We start from the raw sequence: 22,350 nt of genomic DNA, 5'->3' as shown, positions 1-22,350 counted from the left end.
ATACTAACGAGTGTGGGTTTGTGTTTCAAAACAGACACCCACAGACACACAGATTTTCTCTCTTTCTCCATCTATTTTGAGCTACTCAAAGAAACTGTATCCTGTTTTTCTCTGTTCGCTGCATGGCTAGCAGTGGAGGTTCAACAGATATTTGTTGAATGAATAAAAAGAAGTCTGTTCCCTGCCTCCTGAGGAAAGGAGTAATCCCTAATCATGAGTGGAGCCTTTGTGATATCAAGCCATGGAAAGGCCATCTTTAACGGCCTATGGAAGAGAGGAGGGGAGGAAAGGAGGGGCGTCAATGGGACTTGGAAACAGAACTTGTCCCTTCATTTATCAATTTATTCAACAAATATTTGCCCATCCTATGCTAGGCACTGGGTGTGCAGTGATACAACAGATGTGATCCTGTCTTCATGGGCCTCATAGTCTACTAGAGAGCCAGATAAGTCGAAATTGGCAAACAAAACAAAGTATAAGTGCTATGAAGGAAATAACTGGGTGTTAGGCATTAATAGGATGATGAGAGGAGACCTGTTTGAGAGGACACCTATGAGCTGAAATCTGAAAGATGAGAAAGTGAAGGAAGCAAGGAACTGGGTGCAGTGAAGGCACCAAAAGCAAGCCAACGGGGCTGCAGCAAGGTGAGCTCTGCCAGAAGGGGAAGGATCCAAGGACCATGGTAGGGGAATCAGATTTTATTCTCAAACTTCTTTAAGAAAACAGAAAATTGAACTCTGTATTCCCAACTAAGGAGCTTAGTACGGCACCTGGCAGGTAGCGAGTGTTCAAAAAGTGTCGGCCATGATTATATGGAGAATACCCAACTAAATGAGCAAGGCTCGGTCAGAATAGTGGAACAGAATGAATAAAACGTGAGCGATGAAGAGATATTCATTTACCTGATAAATGAACACTTTTCATTTAGCCACTTGTCCACACAACCAAATTTCACTTACAAAAGGGAAGGCTTGTTTTTGGCTGACCCTCTAGTGTTCAATATTTCTTTGTTTTAAACAATCAAAGGACAGCAGAGAGGACTCTCCTTGTCAATTTTAAAAACAGGTAAGGTGGATCATTTTCATCTGGTCACGTAAACCGGTGCAAGTTTTTACCTCAGGTGGCCATTTCAGAAATGAAAGTTACAGCTAATCAAACCCTAGCCCACATGCCTTAGTGATTTTAATGACACGATTTGTTGCTATGAGACAAAAACATGTTGTGCGGGAAATAATCTGTTAGAAATCATATGACCTTGATTCAAAGGCTTTTGATTAACAGCACTAACATCCGCTCTCTGGAAAAGAAACAAACCCTATGATTAGAGCCTGGTAGTCCTTCTAAAGCAAATAAAACATTATTAGCTGCTTATTAACAGATATGGGAAGCAAAAATGGCTGCAAATACTAAAAACTTTCAAGGCCACTGGCAAAGTCTTTCTCCTTCCTACTTCCAGGAGAGACACTAGAAAAACACAATGGACTGCACATAAGTAGACAGTCTAGTGGCTTCTCTTTTTCTGTGTGTGAACTGTTGAATGTTCATTCATCCTTTTTTTTTTGAGCATCCCCATGTGCCAGCACTGTGCTTGGAGACCTGGTGGCCAACAGACTCAGTCTGTGTTTTCACAGAGCTTAAATGCTAGTAGGGAAGGCAGACAAAAAGTTGACAAGAGTCATGACTACTCAAACATATGATAAACACCATGAAGAAAATAAAATGGGGTGGGGGGGGTAGGATAAGGCAACTGGTGGAGGGGGTGGGCCTCTTTGAACAGGTGGTACCTAAGTGAGCCTGGAATGACAAGAAGCTGGTCTGTATAGACGTAGTGCAATAATATGCTAGGCAGAGAGGATGACTATCTCATGGTCCCGGAGATGGGGACAAGCTTGGGTGTTCAAGATAAAAGATGACCAGGGTAGCTGGGGCTTGGTGAGCTTGTGAGAGCATACTAGGGGCCAAGGTCAAGCCCAGGAATCCAATCACAAAGGAGGATTTTAAGTGCAAGGGGAGATCAGAGGGTTGCCGCTGCAGGTGCTTTTGTAAATGGTCCACTGATGCAAGACTCCTCTAGAAGCAGGGCTGGTCCCTGCCTGGTGATCTGATGGCAGTGGCCCTTTCTCCCCTTTCTAGCTCTGGAAAAGGAGCAGCAGTAGCAACCTGGCCATCTGGACCCCATTGAAACATCTGCCTGCTCCGAGAAGGCTGTAAAAGCAAAATCTGTGTGGTATATCGTGTCCTGTGGTCCTGTGTCCCCACTCTTGAAGGTACTCTCCAAGTCCTGGTCTCCTTTATTAGCCAGGGGGCTGGGATAGATCCAGCAACCTACTCTTTCATCCCTCCCCTTGCCCCTAAATAGCAAGACCAGGCCTGAGCAATTGCAGGGCAAGCATCAGGGTCAGGGCCAGGAGTCAACCTGGGTTGGAGAGGTGACAGGAAGGGCCTGGCTGGCATCCTGTGTCAAAGCAGACAATAGGTTGAACCCAGGGAACCTGACCATGTTTGAGAGACTGGCTTGCATGCGTTTCCAGGGTCACCCAGCCAAGTTTCCTGAGTCAGACAGTGGAGACCTGGAGGCAGTGAACATGCACATTATTTGTTTTCTGTCTCTATCTGAGGCTGTGGTTCCCTTGACTGCTCCCCTAAAAACGTCAATGGCTGCTGACCACCAAACTAAGAAGAAAATTCTCTGCTATATCCTCACCCCCCATTTTCTGGTTCCAACCTACCTTATCGGTGACTTTCTCACTTGCTGGCTTTATTTTGCTTTACATTTCTTTATGTATCCTACCTCACAGCAAGCAAGCTTTTATTATCACTATTATTATTATTAATTATTACTATTATCAGAAAAAGAATAAGGATCAAAAAATGTTTTGAAAAACAAGGTTCCTTCCTATTCTAACTGGCTGTGCCTGCTAGATCATCCAACCTCTTGGGCAGAGGTGGCAGTGCTTAGATCACTAGGCAGTTACTGGATAGTTTATTTTGCTGCATTATCCACTTGGACCTCTCCGATCCCTCTGTAGGCTAGACCCACCCTTAAGATGCACCCCCACACTTACTGCTTAGATTCCCCACTCTTTTTTTTTAATTTCTTTTAATTTATTTATTTTTGAGAGAGAGAGAGAGTGCGCATGCAAATAGGGGAGGAACAGAGAGAGAGGGAGACATAGAATCTAAAGCAAGCTCCAGGCTCCAAGCTATCAGCACAGAGGCTAATGCGGGGCTCAAACTCACGAACCACAAGATCATGACCTGAGCCGAAGTTGGACACTTAACCAACAGACCCACCCAGGCACTCCATAGATTTCCCACTCTTGAGCCCCTCTGGGCTCAGAGTTCCCTCAGAGGCTTCCTCTCATCCTTACTGCTTTCTCCCCATCCTTCCTCTGGCCTTGAATTCTCTTCCTTCACCTGGTCAGGCAGGATGCCCTCCTTCCCTTGGAACCCTGCTGCTCCTGGGCCTGGCTGGGACCAACTTTCTCTTGGGTTACACATGCACATAAGTCACCACCAGCCCTGGCTGTGTCCTGAGGTCTGCCCTTTTCCATAAATTTTTTTCCTAATGTTTATTTATTTTTGAGAGAGAGACAGAGACAGAGAAAGGGGGGGTGGGGTGGGGAGAGGATCTGAAGCGGGCTCCAGGCTCTGCACTGACAGCAGTGAGCCCGATGTGGGGCTCAAACCCATGAATCATGAGATCATGACCTGAGCCAAAGTCAGACACTCAACCAACTGAGCCACCAGGCCTGCCCTTATCTAACTGCCATGGTCCCAAGCACATGTAGGCTTCAAAAAGAGAAGAATAAAGGTCAGGAGGTATTGCCAACTGGTTAGCTACTTCCCAGAGGTATGAGCCAAGTTTTCATTCATTTACTTCTTCCTTAAGAGGGAATGGTATATGTGTGTGTGTGAGTGTGTGTGCATTGTGTCCACTTGGGGGAATTCTCTATCTTTCATGGAGGTCATTTCTCCTAGTCTTGTGTTTTGGAAATCTGGGAAATTATGGTAGGAATGGTGGTGTGAGCCGATCCTCATGGTTAGATTATCCTAAATATCTTATTAAAATAGGGGCCTGGGGGGAGTTTCGTGCTTTCCAATTAGAACAGCACACTCATGATTTCACAGATGTTTTTATTAAGGGAAAAAAAATGACTGACCGAAAACTATCAAATAAAAAATAGTACGGAAACATGGCGGACATTACAGAGGTGGTAGCTGACATCTGGAACCCTCAGTATTGAGACAAAAATTGGCAGTGAGCTTATACTTTCACACGAAGGAGTTTGAATCGTTCTGCCCTGTTCACTTTGCTGTCTTCACCTGCAGGCGGCCTCGACCACCCTCAAGCAGCCTACCATCAAGTGTTCCAGCCACGCGGGCAGCCCCTCCCGGGAGCCAGCGGGCGAGGCCCACACCCTGTGCAGAAGGTCATCCTGAACTACCCCAGCCCCTGGGACCAAGACGAGAGGCCGGCACAAAGAGACCACTCCCCAGGGCTCCCAAGGTATCAGTATGACAGGGCCAACTTTCAGACATTTTTTTTTTTTTAATGTTTATGTATTTATTTTGAGAGAGAGGGTGAGAAAGGGGCAGAGAGAGAAAGAGAGAGAGAGAGAGGGAGAGAGAATCCCAGGCAGGCTCTGGGTTGTCAGCACAGACCCTGAAGCGGGACTCGATCTCACAACCCTGGAATCATGATCTGAACCGAAATCAAGAGTTGGGGCCTCAACCAACTGAGCCACCCAGGCACCCCCAGACATTGTTTAACGTGAAAAAGAAAAAGAATGACACCAGTGCAATCAAGATGTATCAAAACTCTCTGTTGGTTTGTTGCCCAGGTTAGTGACCAAGCCACACTGGGGAATAGACTCTTTGAGTCAGGAGGAGATGGAAGCTGGTTGACAAGAATCTCTTTCCAACACATAAAGCCGCTGGTGACAACGAAAGTCAACATTCTTTCGAAGGAATGGCCCTTAAAATGCCAAGTGACATCCCCTCCTTCTATGGTCAAATCACCTGGCCTTTTAGCCCAGAAATAGATTTTTCTTTTTACTATGACTGACTTCTACCAATAGGAGGACATTTGGTTTTTTTACCCTAGTTTCTACACCTGTTTAAACCCAAGTCTTACTTGGAAATTTTAAATTCGATTAGCTCCAAAGAGAAATTTTTAAAAACAAAATTTTTGTGTTTTTTTTTTATATTAGCATCCACACATATGGAACACCATTATTAGGTCTTTCCTATACTTCTTCCAGAAAACTACTTCTGGTATTTCTTGACTTCAGTTGTCTAAGTTTTAGTCATTTCTCTTTATTGTTCTCCTTTGACTCTTCTTCAAGTTTTCCTCTTCTCTCTCTTTGCTCTTGTTTAAGTTTATTTATTTATTTTGAGAGACAGCACAAGCCAGGGAGGGGCAGAGAAAAGGGAGAGAGAGAATCCTAAACAGGGTTAGGATTCTGTGCTAATAGCACAGAGCCCCACGTAGGGCTTGATCTCACAAACTGTGAGACCATGACCTGAGCCAAAGTCGAGAGTTGGACAAACAACTGAGCCACCCAGGCACCCCCCTCTTAATTAACAGATCTAAAATACAGAGGAAGAATTTGTAAAAAGGGAGCTTCTTAATTTAAGACAAAATTGAAAAGAGTAGATGAAATGTTTGCTCTTGCTCAAGCACAATTTTTATAGACCATTCAGAGTAAAATTATATTCTCTTTTGAGAAAAGAATGAGACACAAAGGTCATTGTAAAGCAGATTTTTCAGAAATGCAGAAGTTGGTAATTAGTTCAGCAACTTTATTAAAAGGAAAAAAGCCCACTCCATTTACAATGGTAGATAAGGTGCATGCCTGTACCTTTATTCAAAAGCCCATATGTTCTCAGATTTTCTTTCTAGACAGAGCCCTTATTATTCAAAAACAAAATTGCATGGAGTTTGAGGTGCCTGGCTGGCTCGGTCAGTGGAGCATTTGACTCTTTTAAAAAAAATTTTTTTTTTCAACGTTTATTTATTTTTGGGACAGAGAGAGACAGAGCATGAACGGGGGAGGGGCAGAGAGAGAGGGAGACACAGCATCGGAAACAGGCTCCAGGCTCTGAGCCATCAGCCCAGAGCCTGACTCGGGGCTCCAACTCCCGGACCGCGAGATCGTGACCTGGCTGAAGTCGGACGCTTAACCGACTGCGCCACCCAGGCGCCCCAGTGGAGCATTTGGCTCTTGATCTCAGGGTTGTTAGTTGGAAGCCTAGGTTGGGTGTAGAGATTACTTAAATACATATATACATACATACATAAACAAACTTTAAAACATTGCATGGAGTTTAAATAATGAAATTAACTAAAATGTGACTGTACAACCAGATAAGCATGCTTGCAGAAGAAATATCTGAAATTCCAAGAAAACAGACAAAATTTAAGCAACTTTATGACACATGTCTACTGGCATTGGATAGGAGAGACAATAGTAATTTTTTTCTAAAAAAACATTGATTTTGAAATATTTTTAGATTTACAGAAGAATTGCAAAGCTAGTACAGAGTAATTGCTTTTGTAACATCAATTTGAGCCTGCTATGGTCTCCTTGGATTTATTTTATCATTTTAGGATAATGAAAAATAAATTCAGGTAATGAAGCTAATTCTCCTCTTACTGATAAATTTGAAAGGGAACCTTGACACAGAAACTTGCCTCTGTCATTCAATCCATGATATTGTTTTTATATGGAGGTTTTTTAATATGATCAAAGCTTTGCGGCACCTCTTTCCTTGGAGACCATGTCTGCCTTGCACATACTACTTAATCTTCCCAACAATAGGCTAAGTGTCTGACTTCGGCTCAGGTCATGACCTCAGGGTTCATGAGTTCGGGCCCCGTGTCAGGCTCTGTGCAGACAGCTCAGAGCCTGGAGCCTGCTTTGGATTCTGTGTCTCCCTCTCTCTCTCTGTCCCTCCCCTGCTCAAGCTCTCTCTCTGTCTCTCTCTCTTTCTCTCAAAAATAAATAAACATTAAAAAAAATTTACAAAAATATTATCAAAGCTTTAACATGTCTTTATCAAATGAGCAATTGTCTTCTATAACAACCAAGCAGCTTTCGATATAAAGGGAATTCACGCAAAAAGGATGTGGAGCTGGATCTTCATTAGATAAAAGCATATTTTATGGAGATTTTTTTCTATACATTAATAAAAATATAAAATAAAAATAAGTTCCTCAAACATTCACACTTTAGAAATATAGTAAGTATTCTTGGGGTGCCTGGGTGGTTCAGTTGGTTGGGTGGCCGACTTCGCTCGGGTTGTGGTCTCACGGCTGGTGGGTTCAAGCCCCGTGATGGTCTCTGTGCTGACAGCTCAGAGCCTGGATCCTGCTTTGGATTCTGTGTCTCCTTCTCACTCTGCTCCTCCCCCACTCACACTGTGTCTCTCTCTCAAAAATAAAATAAAACATTAAAAAAAAAGGAAAAATATAGTATACTTGAGATTCTGTGTAATTTTGTTTTAAATCCTGTTGCATAAGAATTTCAAAATTTGTAATACTCTTTTGGGTAAAAATATGAGCATATGCAACAATCTACAAAAACTGGGCATATACACATGGATTTTGTCATCAAAACCGTTTTTAAAATTCAGAATATAAAGGGGCACCTGTGTGGCTCAGTCTGTTAAGCAGCCAACTCTTGATATTGGCTAAGGTCATGACCTCACAGTTCATGGGATCGAGCCCCATGTAGGGCTATATGCTGACATTGTGCAGCCTGCTTGCGATGCTCTCTCTCCCCCTTTCTCTCCTCTCCCCTGCTCATGCTCTGTCTCTCAAAATAAATAAATAAACTTAAAAAATATTAGAATATAAAACAATCTCAAGCACACAACAAACATCCACGTTCCCACTCCCTAGATTTTTTGTATGTGAACATACTGCCATACATAGTCCAGAGCCTTTTTAAAGAAATAAAACATTACAGATGCAGGTGTAGTCCCCCTATCGGTCAGGATTCAGTTATAGAAAATAGCTATTTTCAGCAGAAAGGATTTAATGCAGGGAATCGGGTGCTTACAGAATCGCTGGAGGTTGGAAGGGCAAGCTTCAGGCCAGGCTTCCAGGAATGACCCCAGAGCAGCACCAAAGAACAGGATGCCAAAAAAGCTGCTTCCTCCGTCACAGTGGGAGAGGCAGAAGATCAGAAAGCCATCAGAGAACCCTCCATTCAAGGCCATGTCGCCACCGTATAGTCCAGGATCAGGAAGCCACCAGTGCTGCAATTATTGGGTCCATTCTGTGCCTGCTGGATCTGCACTGGCCAACAATGGATGCCTCTGTCCTCACCTTGACATGGGAGCTGGTAATGGGACACTGGGGTGCTTCCCCAGGAACTCAGCACCTGATGGTAGCACTAATCAACAGAAACCACAGAAGTGGCAGAAGCATATTTCCTCTGGCTTTCCAGATCTCACATGAGTGCATCTGTGTGTTCCTCTCAGTACAATGTTCATGGGAATACTGGTAACCAAAACAAAAATAATACTAATAATAACATGTAACAATGTGGTAGAAACTTCATTAAAAGCTCCTCAAAATCAGATTTTCATCCATATATTAACAACATAAATACTTAAACCTACACAGCCTTTTCTACCTTTTGATACATAATGAACTGTTCTCTACCATGAGTTAAAAATCCTGTCTTTTTATCTGAATGCCTATAACACCAACCTTGTATGTCAACCATTATATTCCTTTTTTCTTTGGAGACCAGGTCTGCCTTGCACATACTACTTATCTTCCCAATTAGACAGTCCTTGCATGGAGAAATCGAATCTTCTCTCTGTTTCTTTTTCTTTCTTTTTTTTTTTTCCTGTTCATATTCTTTTATTTTTTTAATTTTATTTTTTTTTAATTTACATCCAAATTAGTTAACATATAGTGCAACAATGATTTCAGGAGTAGATTCCTTAATGCCCCTTACCCATTTAGCTCATCCCCTCCTCCACACAAACCCCTCCAGTAACCCTCTGTTTGTTCTCCATATTTAAGAGTCTCTTCTGTTTTGTATCCCTCCCTGTTTTTATATTATTTTTATTTCCCTTCCCTTATGTTCATCTTTTTTGTGTCTTAAAGTCCTCATATGAGTGAAGTCATATGATTTTTGTCTTTCTCTGACTGACTAATTTCACTTAGCATAATACCCTCCAGTTCCATCCACATAGTTGTAAATGGCAAGATTTCATTCTTTTTGATTGCCGTGTAATACTCCATTGTGTATGTATATATATATAATATATATATACATATATATATAATATATATATAGTATATGTATATAGTATATGTATATATATATATTATATATACATACATATACTATATACATATACTATATATACATATACATACACATATATATACCACATCTTCTTTATCCATTCATCAATCGATGAACATTTGGGCTTTTTCCATACTTTGGCTATGGTTGATAGCACTGCTGTAAACATTGGGGTGCATATGTCCCTTCGAAACAGCACACCTGTATCCCTTGGATAAATACCTAGTAGTGCAATTGCTGGGTCATAGGGTAGTTCTATTTCTAATTTTTTGAGGAAGCTCCATCCTGTTATCCAGAGTGGCTGCACCAGTTTGCATTCCCACCAACAATGCAAAAGAGATCCTCTTTCTCTGCATCCTTGCCAACATCTGTTGTTGCCTGAGTTGTTAATGTTAGCCATTCTGACAGGTGTGAGGTGGAATCTCATTGTGGTTTTGATTTTTATTTCCCTTATGATGAGTGATGTTGAGCATTTTTTCATGTGTCGGTTGGCCATCTGGATGTCTTCTTCAGAGAAGTGTCTATTCATGTCTTTTGCCCATTTCTTCACTGGATTATTTGTTTTTTGGATGTTGAGTTTGATAAGTTCTTTGTAGATTTTAGGTACTAACCCTTTATCCGATATGTCATTTGCAAATATCTTCTCCCATTCTTTCGGTTGCCTTTTAGTTTTGCTGATTGTTTCCTTCACTGTGCAGAAGCTTTTTATTTTGATGAGGTCCCAATAGTTCACTTTTGCTTTTGTTTCCCTTACCTCTGGAGACGTGTTGAGTAAGAAGTTGCTGTGGCCAAGATCAAAGAGGTTTTTGCCTGCTTTCTCCTTGAGGATTTTGATGGCTTCCTGTCTTACATTGAGGTCCTTCATCCATTTTGAGTTTATTTTTGTGTATGGTGTAAGAAAGTGGTCCATGTTCATTCTTCTGCATGTCGCTGTCCACTTTTCCCAGCACCACTTGCTGAAGGGACTGTCTTTATTCCATTGGATATTCTTTCCTGCTTTGTCAAAGATTAGTTCCCATACGTTTGTGGGTCCATTTCTGGGTTCTCTATTCTATTCGATTGATCTGAGTGTCTGTTCTTGTGCCAGTACCATACTGTCTTGATGATTACAGCTTTGTAGTGAAGCTTGAAGTCCGGGATTGTGATGCCTCCTGCTTTGGCTTTCTTTTTCAGGATTGCTTTGGCTATTTGGGGTCTTTTCTGGTTCCATACAAATTTTAGGGTTGTTTGTTCTAGCTCTGTGAAGAATGCTGGTGTTATTTTGATAGGGATTGCATTGAATATGTAGATTGCTTTGGGTAGTATCGACATTTTAACAATATTTGTTCTTCTTACACAGGTCTTGCTCCCTCTTTCGACCCCTAGCACAGGTCCTTACAAATGGCAGCCTGCCGAATTACTTATTGACTGAAATTCAATGGAGCAACCCTCATCCCTCTGGCTCAGGAAAGAAATGGAGGGAGAGGAGAGAGATAGCTCACTGGTATATTCCCATAGTTCTTAAAGGCTTTCTGTCTTGCTAGGTTTGCCTTTGTAAAAAAATGAAAATTTTACCATAAATGTATTCTTTTCCAGGGACCAACTATATCATCAGCCACCTAATCGAGCGGGAGTTCCTGAGGAGTCCTTGGAGTGTCCTGCAGAGTTGAGACCACCAGCTCCCCAGGCTCCATCCCCAGCTGCTGTCCCCAGACCCCCTAGTAACCTTCCAGCCAGAGGAACTCTGAAAACAAGCAATTTGCCAGAAGAATTACGTAAGTTGTTTGCAATGTTGTTTTTCCTTCTTTTTTGTCAGGTCTTCTACTTAGAGAGTACTTGATGATTTTTCATCCCTGACCTTGGGTATTCCTCATACACAGAGTGAAATAAATTTCACTTCCTTACTTTTTGCTTTAAAAAGTAACCAGCACTTTATATGAATCGTTTTTAGTGATGCTGACACTACCAGCAAAACTCACAAAATGCTTACCATTAGATTTTCTTAAACGTATACTCCAACAACAAATAACTCCAACGCTTCTCTCTTCTAAATGATGCTCTTGAGTGGACTTGTCCCTGGGTAAATTGATTGGATGTCCATGTGGTATTGGCCAGGGACCTAGTGTTTCACCATAAATTAGCAACAGCCATCAGGAACGAGGTCATTTCCTGTAGGAATGAGCAATCTTGTTTGGAAAAAGCGGTCTCACATTCTCCATACTGTTTTACAACCAATGCAAACCAAGCCTTTTATTTAAAGAAACATTCGACTAAGTGTCAGGTGATGATTCTTTTTCCAGATTTTGCAGCCAGAACCAGAAATGTTGAAATATCACCAAAATGTTCTCATATTAAGGTCAGTCAGGACAGTAAGTTCCAGAAATCTTATGAAAACAGCCACTACTTGTGAAATTGTTATATTCTGTTGTGCTTGCTAGAGAAGTTCAGGTAATTCTAATAAGCCCTTTAGAAACCTGGGTGCTTCTTTGAACCAAACTTGAAAATTAAGCCTTCTGCATTTGCTAACTCTTATCGGGGGAATCTGTGCTCATTAGTCATTTAGGGCTCTGGAAGATATCTATGATAAGGATCCATTGTTGTTTATCATCCAAAAAATTTTTTTTAATCTTTTCAAAATCTTATACATTTTAATCTTGAGCACTTCTGGAGAATGGATGCTGTCCTGCATAGGATATAACCCTCGTGTCAATCTACAGATCATATTTATCTTACCATAATCTATAAAGGAGTCTGGAAATTCTTACCTAGGCATTGGTTGAATATTAGGCGTTAAGAATACATTGAGGGCCATCGATATGTCGGGCTGCTTAAATGAGTCAGTATGAGCATTGTACATGCTTCTATTTGAGATATTTGTTTCAAAAGTCCAGAGCCCAAGCATAGATGAATACATACAAACTCATATTTTCTCCCCAACCTTCCTTTCTTCTCCACCTCCTGCCCCAGGGACTTCCTGATATTGAGCTTGTCTCTTCCAGACTAAAAGCCAGCACACAGAGATTATTCATCTATCACATTAACATGCTACCCAGAAATTTCCCTAAGATTTTAGCCTGAGAAAACATTGGCATGCCATCCTGACTGGGTCAAGTCTGTGGGCACAATGCCATCTGTTGCTCCAGGCTGACCCAGGGAGGAGCCAGAGAATAAGTGACACTGGATGCCCAGAGGTGGAATCTGTCCTTCAAGCTGTTGAAGTTCCTACTAACATTCCCAATCCATGCTTTGGTGTACCCTCATTTCCTGGCATTTCTCCCAGCAGTGAGTGGTAAGGGGAAGGAGGTGGTAGGGAACCACCTGCTCCCTCTCCTCCCACTTGCTTTTGTTGAGCAAGAGCTCGGGGAGCAGAGAGCATCATGAAATCAAAAGAGGACACTGCTGGGTGGCCCCTTAGCAAGGTTCAGCTTCTTGGCCTGCTGTGAGAGTATTCCTCAGGCACAGTGCCAAGTGTCTCTAAGAAACCAGGAGGTGGCCTGATCTTAAGGCCCCTCAGGTTCTGGGTGATAGATGTTGTTAATGCATCGTGTGATTTTTCAGCAGACCTCCTTGGCTTGGCTCAGGCCGCCAGCACTGTTCTTCCCATGCACACTGGGCAGTCTGCAGCCCCTCGGACAGACCCCTGCCGCCCCTTGGGGCCTAGTGATGCACACAGCTGCAGGCATAAGCCCTCAGACCAACCCCAGATAAAGTTTCACTTTATAAGTCTAAAAAGACAAGAAACATTGCATACAATTTACAAGTGTTCAGAATAGAATGATTTGACTAGTTTCTAATAAATGTGAAAACTCTCTCTTAGGGAAAGTCTTTATCACTTATTCTATGGACACAGCCACGGAGGTGGTGAAATTCGTGAACTTTTTGTTGGTAAATGGCTTCCAAACTGCAGTAAGTATTTTCTCCAAAGAGAAGACTTGTGAGTACAATGAGGGGCAGCCGGGGGGGGGGGGGGGGGGCTCAGTCAGTTAAGCATCCAGCTTAGGCTCAGGACATGATCTCATGGTTCGTGACTTCGAGCGTCGTGTCAGGCCCTGTGCAGACAGCTCAGAGCCTGGAGCCTGCTTCAGTTTCTGTGTCTCCCTCTCTCTCTGCCCCTCCCCCACTCATGCGTGTGCATGCGCTTGCGCTCTCTCAGAAATAAATAAACTTAAAAAAATAATAAAGCAAGTACAATGAGAAGCAAAACAAAATAGCTGTTGAAGTTTTAAACTGTATTATCTGAGTTACGTGATGAGGAGCTAAACGCTTATAGATGTAGGTAATTATTTTCTAGATTTTAAACTCTCCAGAGTCTCCAGCAGTTACTTCTTGTGTGCTTATGGAGGGACCCTGAGAACCTCTGAACAGCCGGAACGGTGGTAGTCGGCGCTGACCACAGACGCAGCTTGGCCCCCAACGCAAAGGAAATGCCAGGCTCTTAATGCACTTTCTACCTTTGCCCTTTTTTTCTTTTTTTTTTTTTTTAACCAAGCAAGTCTGCTTTGGTTGCGTTTCCTGTGATGCAGGAGGCCTCAGGCTTAACCAGGCCACCTGCTTATTGTACAAGGCCCTTCTGTCGGACACTAGGCTGTAAGGTCTGAGGTCAAGGCCCACTGTGCACAGCTGCCTTCCACATCTTGATGCAGCAGCAGCCCCTCTGGGCAGGGAATACATGGCCTGATTCTCAGCTGGTCTCGTCTAGTTCTAGGGGAGGTAGACAACCCAGCCCTGCAGTTCACTGTGACCTTGGCCCAAGAAATCTCAGGAAGCACACACTCCTCAAGTTTCCCTGCAGTGCCTTCCAACAGCACAGCTTAAAGTCATGTAAGTTCTTCTGTAGGATAAACAAAATACCACAGGAGGCGACTCAAAGGACTGGCTTTCCTAAAACACTGAGCTCACTTCTCTTCCTTCCCAGAGGCCCCCTTTGGGTATTGAGTGATAGTAAATTCTAGAGAGTGATGAAAAATTAAGGAAAATATCTATGAATAGGAATGTGGAAGAATAAAAAGAGAATACTTAGCAACTAAATGTCAATTTTAAACATTACTTAGCGTTATTTAACAGTTTTTATTGAATTTCTCTTTATTCTATAATTTTTTTTAATAGGAGCGTCTACAAGGTTAAAAATGGATACAATTTATACATTCCAACTTACGTGACTGTATAGAAGCCAACATTTCAATTTCTCGTTTCTAGAGAAAGAAAGCACTGCGGCAACCAGGATGTAAAATCAAATTACAGGTCCTAAGGCCAACATTTTCAGAAAAGATCTTACTTTTGGTCATTTCCAAAAAAGCATACTGATTGCCCTTGGAGAAGAAGACAGGTTTTTATGAACTTAAGAGTCAGGGACACCTTAGACGGAATTTAAATCTGTCCTTAATTTGTATCACCATGAAGCCTTGTATTAGAATCACAGAGCCCCATCCTGGACAGCTAAGTTACTATATTGATACATCAAGAGTCCCTTAGTTGAGAAAAACACTTAATGGGTAATTTAAGGAAAGTTTAATGAAAGGACTATTTTCTTTTTTTTTAATTTTTTAAAAAATGTTTATTTATTTTTGAGACAGAGAGAGATACAGCATGAGCAGGGAAGGGGCAGAGAGAGAGGGAGACACAATGTGAAGCAGGCTCCAGGCTCCGAGCTGTCAGCACAGAGCCCGACGCGGGGCTCGAACTCACGAACTGTGAGATCATGATCTGAGCCGAAGTCGGACGCTTAACCGACGGAGCCACCCAGGTGCCCCGAAAGGACTATTTTCAAAGTTCTAGGTAAATTTTAAGAAATCCTCAGGGAACAGGGCATATCCTGGGCCTACAGCAACAGCAGGAAGTTGCCACCACCCCTAAGTCTAAAGAGGCAAGGGAACAGTGGCTATGGCAACCTGAAGAGGGAGGCCGTATGGGTTGCTAGGGCTGCCATGAAGTACCACATGCTTAAGCAAAAGAAATTTATTTCCTCATAGTTCTGGAGTCTGGATGTCCAAGATAAAGGTGTCAGCAAGATTGGTTTCATTACGGGCCTCTTCCTTGGTTTGCAGGTGGCCGTCTTCTTCCTGTGTCTTCACCGGTCTTCCCTCTGTGTGTCCTAATCTCTTCTAAGGACACCAGTCCTATTAGATCAGAGCCCACCCACATGACCCCATTTTACCTTAATCACCTCTCTCAAGGCTCTATCTCCAAATATAGTCACATTGAGCCAGTGGAGGTTAAGACTTCAACATGTGAGTTTTGGGGGAAACAATGTGGCCTTTAACAGCGGCTGTGTGGAAAAGTTGGCCTGACAGATGCTGTGGACTTTGGTAGAGACCTGGAGAGACAAATGAGAGATATCAAGCACATTGTGCCTCCCAGAAAGTCCACCTCAGTAGCAGGGAATAATTTAGGTGCTCAGTTAACAATAAAAATTACCATTCATTGAGTACTTACTTCAAGCCTGGCATTATGATATACCTTTTTCATAACCAATTGTTTTAATCCTCATAACCATCCTTGGAAGTAGGTTTAGTAACCACATATTACAAATAAGGATAATAAGACTTAGAGAGTTTCCATAACGTTTTAAAGTTATGCAAGCAGGAAGTGCAGAAGCCAACAGTAGAACCAAGAGTAGAGCCAAGCTGTCCGTTCCTTCTCAACCCCAACATTATATTGCTTCTGTCTCATATAATAGAAATGAATTCCTGATACAGTCACAGAGAGCTACAAGCTTTCTCGAGATTACTTCATGTGGTCATTGGCTACCAGACATTTTAAAGTAGGAATCATCCAAACCAAAAGGAAAGCCATTCTATTTTTAATGTGCCATCGGTAAAGAAACATATTCTGAACTTGTATTATATACTGTATGTGTTTGACAGTTTGGTGTTCTCGAGGCACTTTCTCGTTCCACAGGAAGATTAGAACTAGGTTGAAGAGATAAGGCAGACATAAATGAGTCATACAGTGAATGAAAGGATGTTATAATGATATGTTAAGTGTCTAACAGCACTGGTCACAGCAGGGCTGAGTCGGGTGAGGTGAGGAGGAGGAAGTCAGCGAGTGGGGAGGAGTCACAGAGCAGGGAGGCTTGGGCTATGCTATTGGGGTGCAGGGGAGTAAAGTAGACAGGGCACATGAAACAAGAAATAAGGCTGGGTCACGGATGGCATGGAGAGCTTACTGAACAGCTAGGACTTAAATGGCGGAGTGACATTTAGGACAACTGATCTGAGAACGGTGTGGCCGAACCAAATAACTCCTCCTCAAGGACACTCTCCCCGAGTCACCCATTCTTGTATATAATCCCTCTTCCAAACAAGAGCACCCCATACACATGTACATTACTCTCTGGCTGCAGGGCAAAGCCTGAGCCCCAGAAAGGCCTTCTTATTTGGTCTTCTGAAAAAAACAGAAAGTAACTGGTTTTTCTCCCCTTCAAATACTCCTTCAAAGACTTGATATTTAATATCTATCTTTTCAAGGCCCAGGAGGTTCTGCTTCTTGACTTTCATCATAAACCTTTTCCCACCATCTCAGTAATTGTTTTTGTGACTGTTCCTTGGATTTGCTCCAAGTTTCATACAATCCTTCTTAAACATATAGATCGAAACTGGACATAATACCATAATAATGACCTGGCTAATGCAAGTAAAGCACCAGAACTATATCTCAGTACTTGCACACCACACATCCATTAAAATGCTCCAGAATCATATCGTGTTTGCCTTTCATATTACAGATATATATATATATGTATATATACACACACACACACACACACACACACATATAGATATAGATATAGATATAATTTTTTTTTTGCTGGCTTATATCCAATTTGGTAGTCTACTATATCTCTCAGATATTAAAAATTTTTTTTTTCAACGTTTATTTATTTTTGGGACAGAGAGAGACAGAGCATGAACGGGGGAGGGGCAGAGAGAGAGGGAGACACAGAATCGGAAACAGGCTCCAGGCTCTGAGCCATCAGCCCAGAGCCTGACGTGGGGCTCGAACTCACGGACCGCGAGATCGTGACCTGGCTGAAGTCGGACGCTTAACCGACTGCGCCACCCAGGCGCCCCAATCTCTCAGATTTTTAAAACATAATTATTGTGTAGCCAAAGATACATTTTGATGTGTACCACTATATCCTAATTACGGATATTAAATACTTAAATGCCTACTAATGTTGAAATAGGGAACACTTTAAGAAAATTGTATTTTGGCTTTTAGACTTATATGCTGCTCTCTGCAAAAAGTGCTCATAATTTTTTCAGTCTTAAATGCATATAGTCTCATGTTTTCTCTTGCTCTGCAACTAGAGAAAGCTTCTCATTAAGAGCCACCTCCCATGTCTTTTTCTTGTAGATTGACATATTTGAGGATAGAATCCGAGGCATTGATATCATCAAGTGGATGGAACGCTACCTTAGAGATGTAAGTACATTCCAAAATTCTGAGCTCGTTGGCTGGTGGGAAAGACAATGTGCTTATGGGGCTATTTTATGAAAGGAGCAATTGGCAAACCCACCTAGTCCAAAGCTGAGAAAGTCCCAACAAAGCCTCCCTTGTTGGCAGCCGCGCAAAGACCTGGAAAGGAAGGATGGGGTCACCCTTCTGGACATGCACAGGCAGGAAATAACGGTCAAACCAGACACAGGTGGTTGATAACAATCAGAGCAAACAATTTTTTGACCAGAATAGGAAAGGAGGAAATGAAGGCAGGGAGTGGGGAGGGAGTGACAGAATTCAATTTAATCTGAGGCCACCCCAAGTGTTTTGCAGGATTGGGCTCCAGAGCTTTCCCGCGAGGCTCCCTGTGCAGCAACCGTCCCCCCTCCCCAATCCAGGCGCCCACTCGGAGCCCTGTGATTTGTTTTCCACTGACAGAATCTATACTGACCACTGGGACACTTTGTGCTTTAACAAGATAGAAATTGATTGCTGCCAGTGTGTCCGTGTCGGCTGCTTCAGCTGCTTCTTTTGGAGAGAGCGGTGGGGGAGAGAGTCTCAGCAGGCTGGGGTTTTGTGGCTTTTCCTTTTGTCTGCAGCCTGATGTTTGCTTTGTGTTGAAGGGGCTGCTCCTCCTGGCTGTGCTGACTCGTAAGCGCTCGTGGCATGCAGGGCAGTCAAGAGTGCAGTAACTGACAGCTTACACCCAGCTGCCGGAGGGAGGGGGCTTTTCATCGGTGATGTTCCGGAGCCTTTTTGCCACGATGCACAGTCACTTAGCGATTCCGGCTTTCATTAGACGTTTATTAGTGATGGTTGTGGACAATGGTGGGCAAAACCGCCTCCATTTAGGAGAGCTCCTCACAGAGCCATTTGCTCTGCATTTCAAGGGAGCCGGGAGGGAGACGGAGGGGAGAAGGGGAGACAGGAGCCTGTTAAGAGTGGAGGCCAGTGCCTTTCACCCTGGGCAGAGAATGAGCCAGGCCCTCCACTCTGGAGCATGTCACGACGCTTACAGTCCTGCTGGCCAGTTTCCAGCCTGCCTTCACCAAATGGACCACACTTTACACTTCCATAAACATGCTTTCTCTCTCATTAACAGAAGACAGTGATGATAATTGTAGCAATCAGCCCCAAATACAAACAGGATGTGGAAGGTGCTGAATCACAGCTGGACGAGGATGAGCATGGCTTACATACTAAGTACATTCATCGAATGGTGAGTGGTGGGGGGACCGCAGCACCTCGCCGCCCCTCGGAGAGGGGCGCTTTCTTCTGTGAAGGCCTGTCCTTCACTAGAAACCAACTGAAGGCGGCATGATGATGGGTGAAGAAGCCCAGGCAGCAGTGGGGGGTGTTGGTTCTGGCTCTGTCTTAAGTGACCACGTCTCTGGGGCTCCGTTCCTATCAGGAGCAAGGGGAGATTCACATGTGCTCTGGAACGTCCAAGGCTCTGGAAAACAGTGCTCTGCTGACTTGGTTGTTTACCAACAAATGTGAAGTCCCAAGAGGGCAGGGGACAGGGCTGTGCGGAGAGCAGGCTCCTGCATCTGTGTCCTATTCTGACCCCTGCCTCACCAGAGAGGCAGAGTAGCATAGTGAAAAGGACCCGTGCTGTTGTGTCAGATAGACCCGGTTCAAATTCTGCTTCCTCATGTATAGTTGTGTGACTGCGGGCCAACTGCTTAAGCTTGTCTGTGCCTCCATGTCCCTAATCATAAAATGGGTCACTAATACTTACAGTGTTGTAAAGATCGAATGAAATCGTTCGTGACGAACATATCGATGCTCACATCAAGGGAAGGGACTGTTCTTAGCTCATGATAGATGAGCAACCATCCACGGCCACACCTAAACTATGGGATCTGGTCAAACTAAAACCAGTGGGAAAAATTTGTAGGAAGTTAGGCGTGCTCAGCATCTGGCAAAACATTCTGACCGAAAATACCACCCAGCTTTGGAATTGGCTGTTTTGTGAGCTAGCAATCTCCCTGCTTTCCAGGATTACAGAGATGCTGTGGAGATGGTCCCTGCTTGACTAGGGCGCTGGACTAGACTTGTGATTTTCAAAATGTCCTGCGGGTCAAAATGTCCCCGATGGACTCTCACAGGTGCTGGGGGTCAGGGCGGCTCTGGGCCTCCAACCCCAACTCAGCCACAGCTGGTTTGCTTTTCTCAGGCTTGTTTACCAAGGATTTTGAGATTTGAAAAGGCTTGAAATCCACTGGACTAGAACTTGTAAGCTCCATTTCAACGGTAACATTCCACAGGCACCTGGAATGCGCAGAAAGGATCACTGACTAAGACAGGAAGATGAGGCAAGACACCGAAGTGGCCCCAACAGAATAAGTAAGCAGCACAAGGCAGGACACAGGCAGGCAAGGGACATGCAGCTTTACCTCAGCGGAAGCTGACTTAAGTCCAGGTCTGTCCTGGGATCAGGAGCACAGGAAAAAGGCAGAGTGGGTGGGGGTTCCCCATCTGTCTCCTCTTCTACCAAGTGCCGACCACTTGTGCGAGTTCAGAACCAACCCAAGGCAAGGTGGTGAGGTCAGAGAGTAAGGCCAGGGAATCAGGAGCGAAGCCTCCCCCCTGTTCATCCTCTCCCAGTCTGACAGCCCCCCGGGGGTTGGACAGGGCCCAGAAAAGGGTCACGGCTGGCTGCGGGTGCTGCCATCCCTTGGCTGTCTGCTGCATGTCTGGCTGGCCCCAAAGCACTCAATGTCCTGTCTGCATCTCTAGGAACCTGCCAGTCCTGGGAGCTGACAGCTGGTGTGTGGGAAGGGCTCCAGGTCCCTGCCAGTTCCTGAGGAAACCTGTCAAGGTCTGCTGGTGTGTGGCCACGCCAGGCAGTAAAACGCAGCTCAACCTCAGAGTTTGTCTGACTGTGCCCAGCCATGAACCAGATTGTCTCCAAACTCAGTGTCTGGGGACATGGATGTCTTGGGCCCTTCCTTATCACTGAAGGAGTTGAAGAGGCCTGATACAGAAGTGCCTTCCTGCCCAACTGGCTGACCTCCAGGTCCCCTCCAGGCAGCAGAAACCTCTAGGACAGAGGGAGTGAAAAGGTACCCAGGAGTAACCGCATTATAGAGCCAGTGACTTCACGAAAAGCCGGTATCTGGAAATACGAGAGAACTATAATCTGCTGCTGCTGTCTGGCCCGCCGGCAGGCTGGGTAGCCTAGCAGACAAGCAAAATTTTAGAGACAGGGTCCTGGGAAGTCAGAGGTGAAATCCAGTTCTTTACTTTTAGCTTCTAAACCCTGTGCCCTTCCTTTCACGTGTTTGTCCTGATGATTGGTGCTTTCATTTGCACTGTACGTGGGTCATTTTAAAATATGCTTTTGGTCCTCTGGATTTTAAAAGACAGCGGTTCTGAGAAAACACCGTGTAGGGCATTTGTGTGTGGTGTGTGTGTGTGTGTGAGTGCGCACGCGTGAGACCGTGTTTGTGGGTTTCTATGGTGACTTCAATAACCAACTGTCACCACTGTCACTTCTCTGTCCTGTTTGTATTCCCCTGCACAATGAAGATTTCTCAGTTTTAAAAATCAATTGGAAGATGAGATACTTGGGGACACATAATTCCTCATCTCCTTGTCATCAGATGACTGACTGAGAGCTTTGTGCTGGTCACAGGATTGGGAAGACTCCCAGCTCCGCTCATCTTGAAAATTCTGGTTTTGATACAGTTCTTGGCAGCTGAGTCTTTTGGGGCCACAGCAGTGTCAGAGCAAACTGGAACCGTGTGGGGAACCTACATGTTCTGTGGCAGGCAGAGCTCCTCACGGTTGACACCCCCCCCTTGCCCCACCCAGCCTCATCTCCCATCCCCTCCCTAGCCCATCCTGTGCTCTAGCCACAAAGCATTGTTGGCTGGCCCCAACCCCACTAAAATTCTTTCACACCTCCAAAGGTTTGCTCTTGCTGTTTCGTCTGCTGGGAGTGTCCTTCCCCTCTCCCCCACTTCCTCTGCCTGATCAAATTATTCTTGTCTTCCAGTATCTAAGTGACACATCCCCTGTAACTCTTCAAATCACTGATGCAGAATGGATGGCCCCCATTTTGGCCTTCCACAGCAATTTGTTTAAACTTTTCACACTGCACCGTGGTTGGCAATTTACCCTTCTTCCTCCGCACCAATCTGCTGACTTTCGGAGAATAGGGATTGTATCCGTAGTGTTCCGGTAAACTGGTTCTCAAAAAAAAAAAAATCCTGATTTGTAGCATTTCCCCATTTCCATGGTATAAATACTCTCATTAGGGCCCATTTCAAGCTACCAGTGTAAAATCACTGAACAAGGAATTAGGAATGGATGCATACAACTGGCTTTTGTGAGCAGATAGGAGCCAGCTCAGCACACCCTGGAGGGTATCCTAATCCTTGAAACCCAAGGTCGAGCACTGAGTGTGATGTTTAACAGGCCTTCAACAAATGATTCGTGTGTATGGCATGCATGTGTCATGGGGGGCACCTGACAGGCGAAGTGTGTGGCCCTCGAAATCAGAATAAAAACGCTGTGTGGGCCTTGCATGATTGTGGGTGCCATTAACTCCTCCTCCTCATTCCTGAAATCAAACTTTCACATTCCTTCTGTT

The 22,350-nt window shown here is 44.1% G+C and overlaps 1 protein-coding gene across 4 annotated transcripts in view; it reads left to right on the top strand.

The window, feature by feature from the left end:
• TRAF3IP2 (TRAF3 interacting protein 2) overlaps nt 1-22,350 on the top strand; it is a 45,572-nt gene that overhangs the window by 18,851 nt on the left and 4,371 nt on the right. The window contains exons 3-8 of one of the 4 annotated variants that reach the window (XM_047858679.1): nt 4,333-4,510; nt 10,908-11,086; nt 13,129-13,217; nt 17,667-17,735; nt 18,853-18,969; nt 20,493-22,347. In XM_047858679.1, the coding sequence (XP_047714635.1) occupies nt 4,333-4,510; nt 10,908-11,086; nt 13,129-13,217; nt 17,667-17,735; nt 18,853-18,969; nt 20,493-20,516 (656 nt within the window). In that variant the 3' untranslated portion in view covers nt 20,517-22,347. Of the gene's footprint in view, nt 1-4,332; nt 4,511-10,907; nt 11,087-13,128; nt 13,218-13,423; nt 14,133-15,034; nt 15,087-17,666; nt 17,736-18,852; nt 18,970-20,492; nt 22,348-22,350 lie in introns of those variants that run through there. The other 3 variants (XM_047858678.1, XM_047858681.1, XM_047858680.1) reach the window with 3 other exon arrangements.

This window comes from Prionailurus viverrinus, chromosome B2 (assembly GCF_022837055.1).
Source record: "Prionailurus viverrinus isolate Anna chromosome B2, UM_Priviv_1.0, whole genome shotgun sequence".
NCBI lineage: Eukaryota > Metazoa > Chordata > Mammalia > Carnivora > Felidae > Prionailurus > Prionailurus viverrinus.
This window is presented reverse-complemented; position numbering and strand designations above follow the sequence as displayed.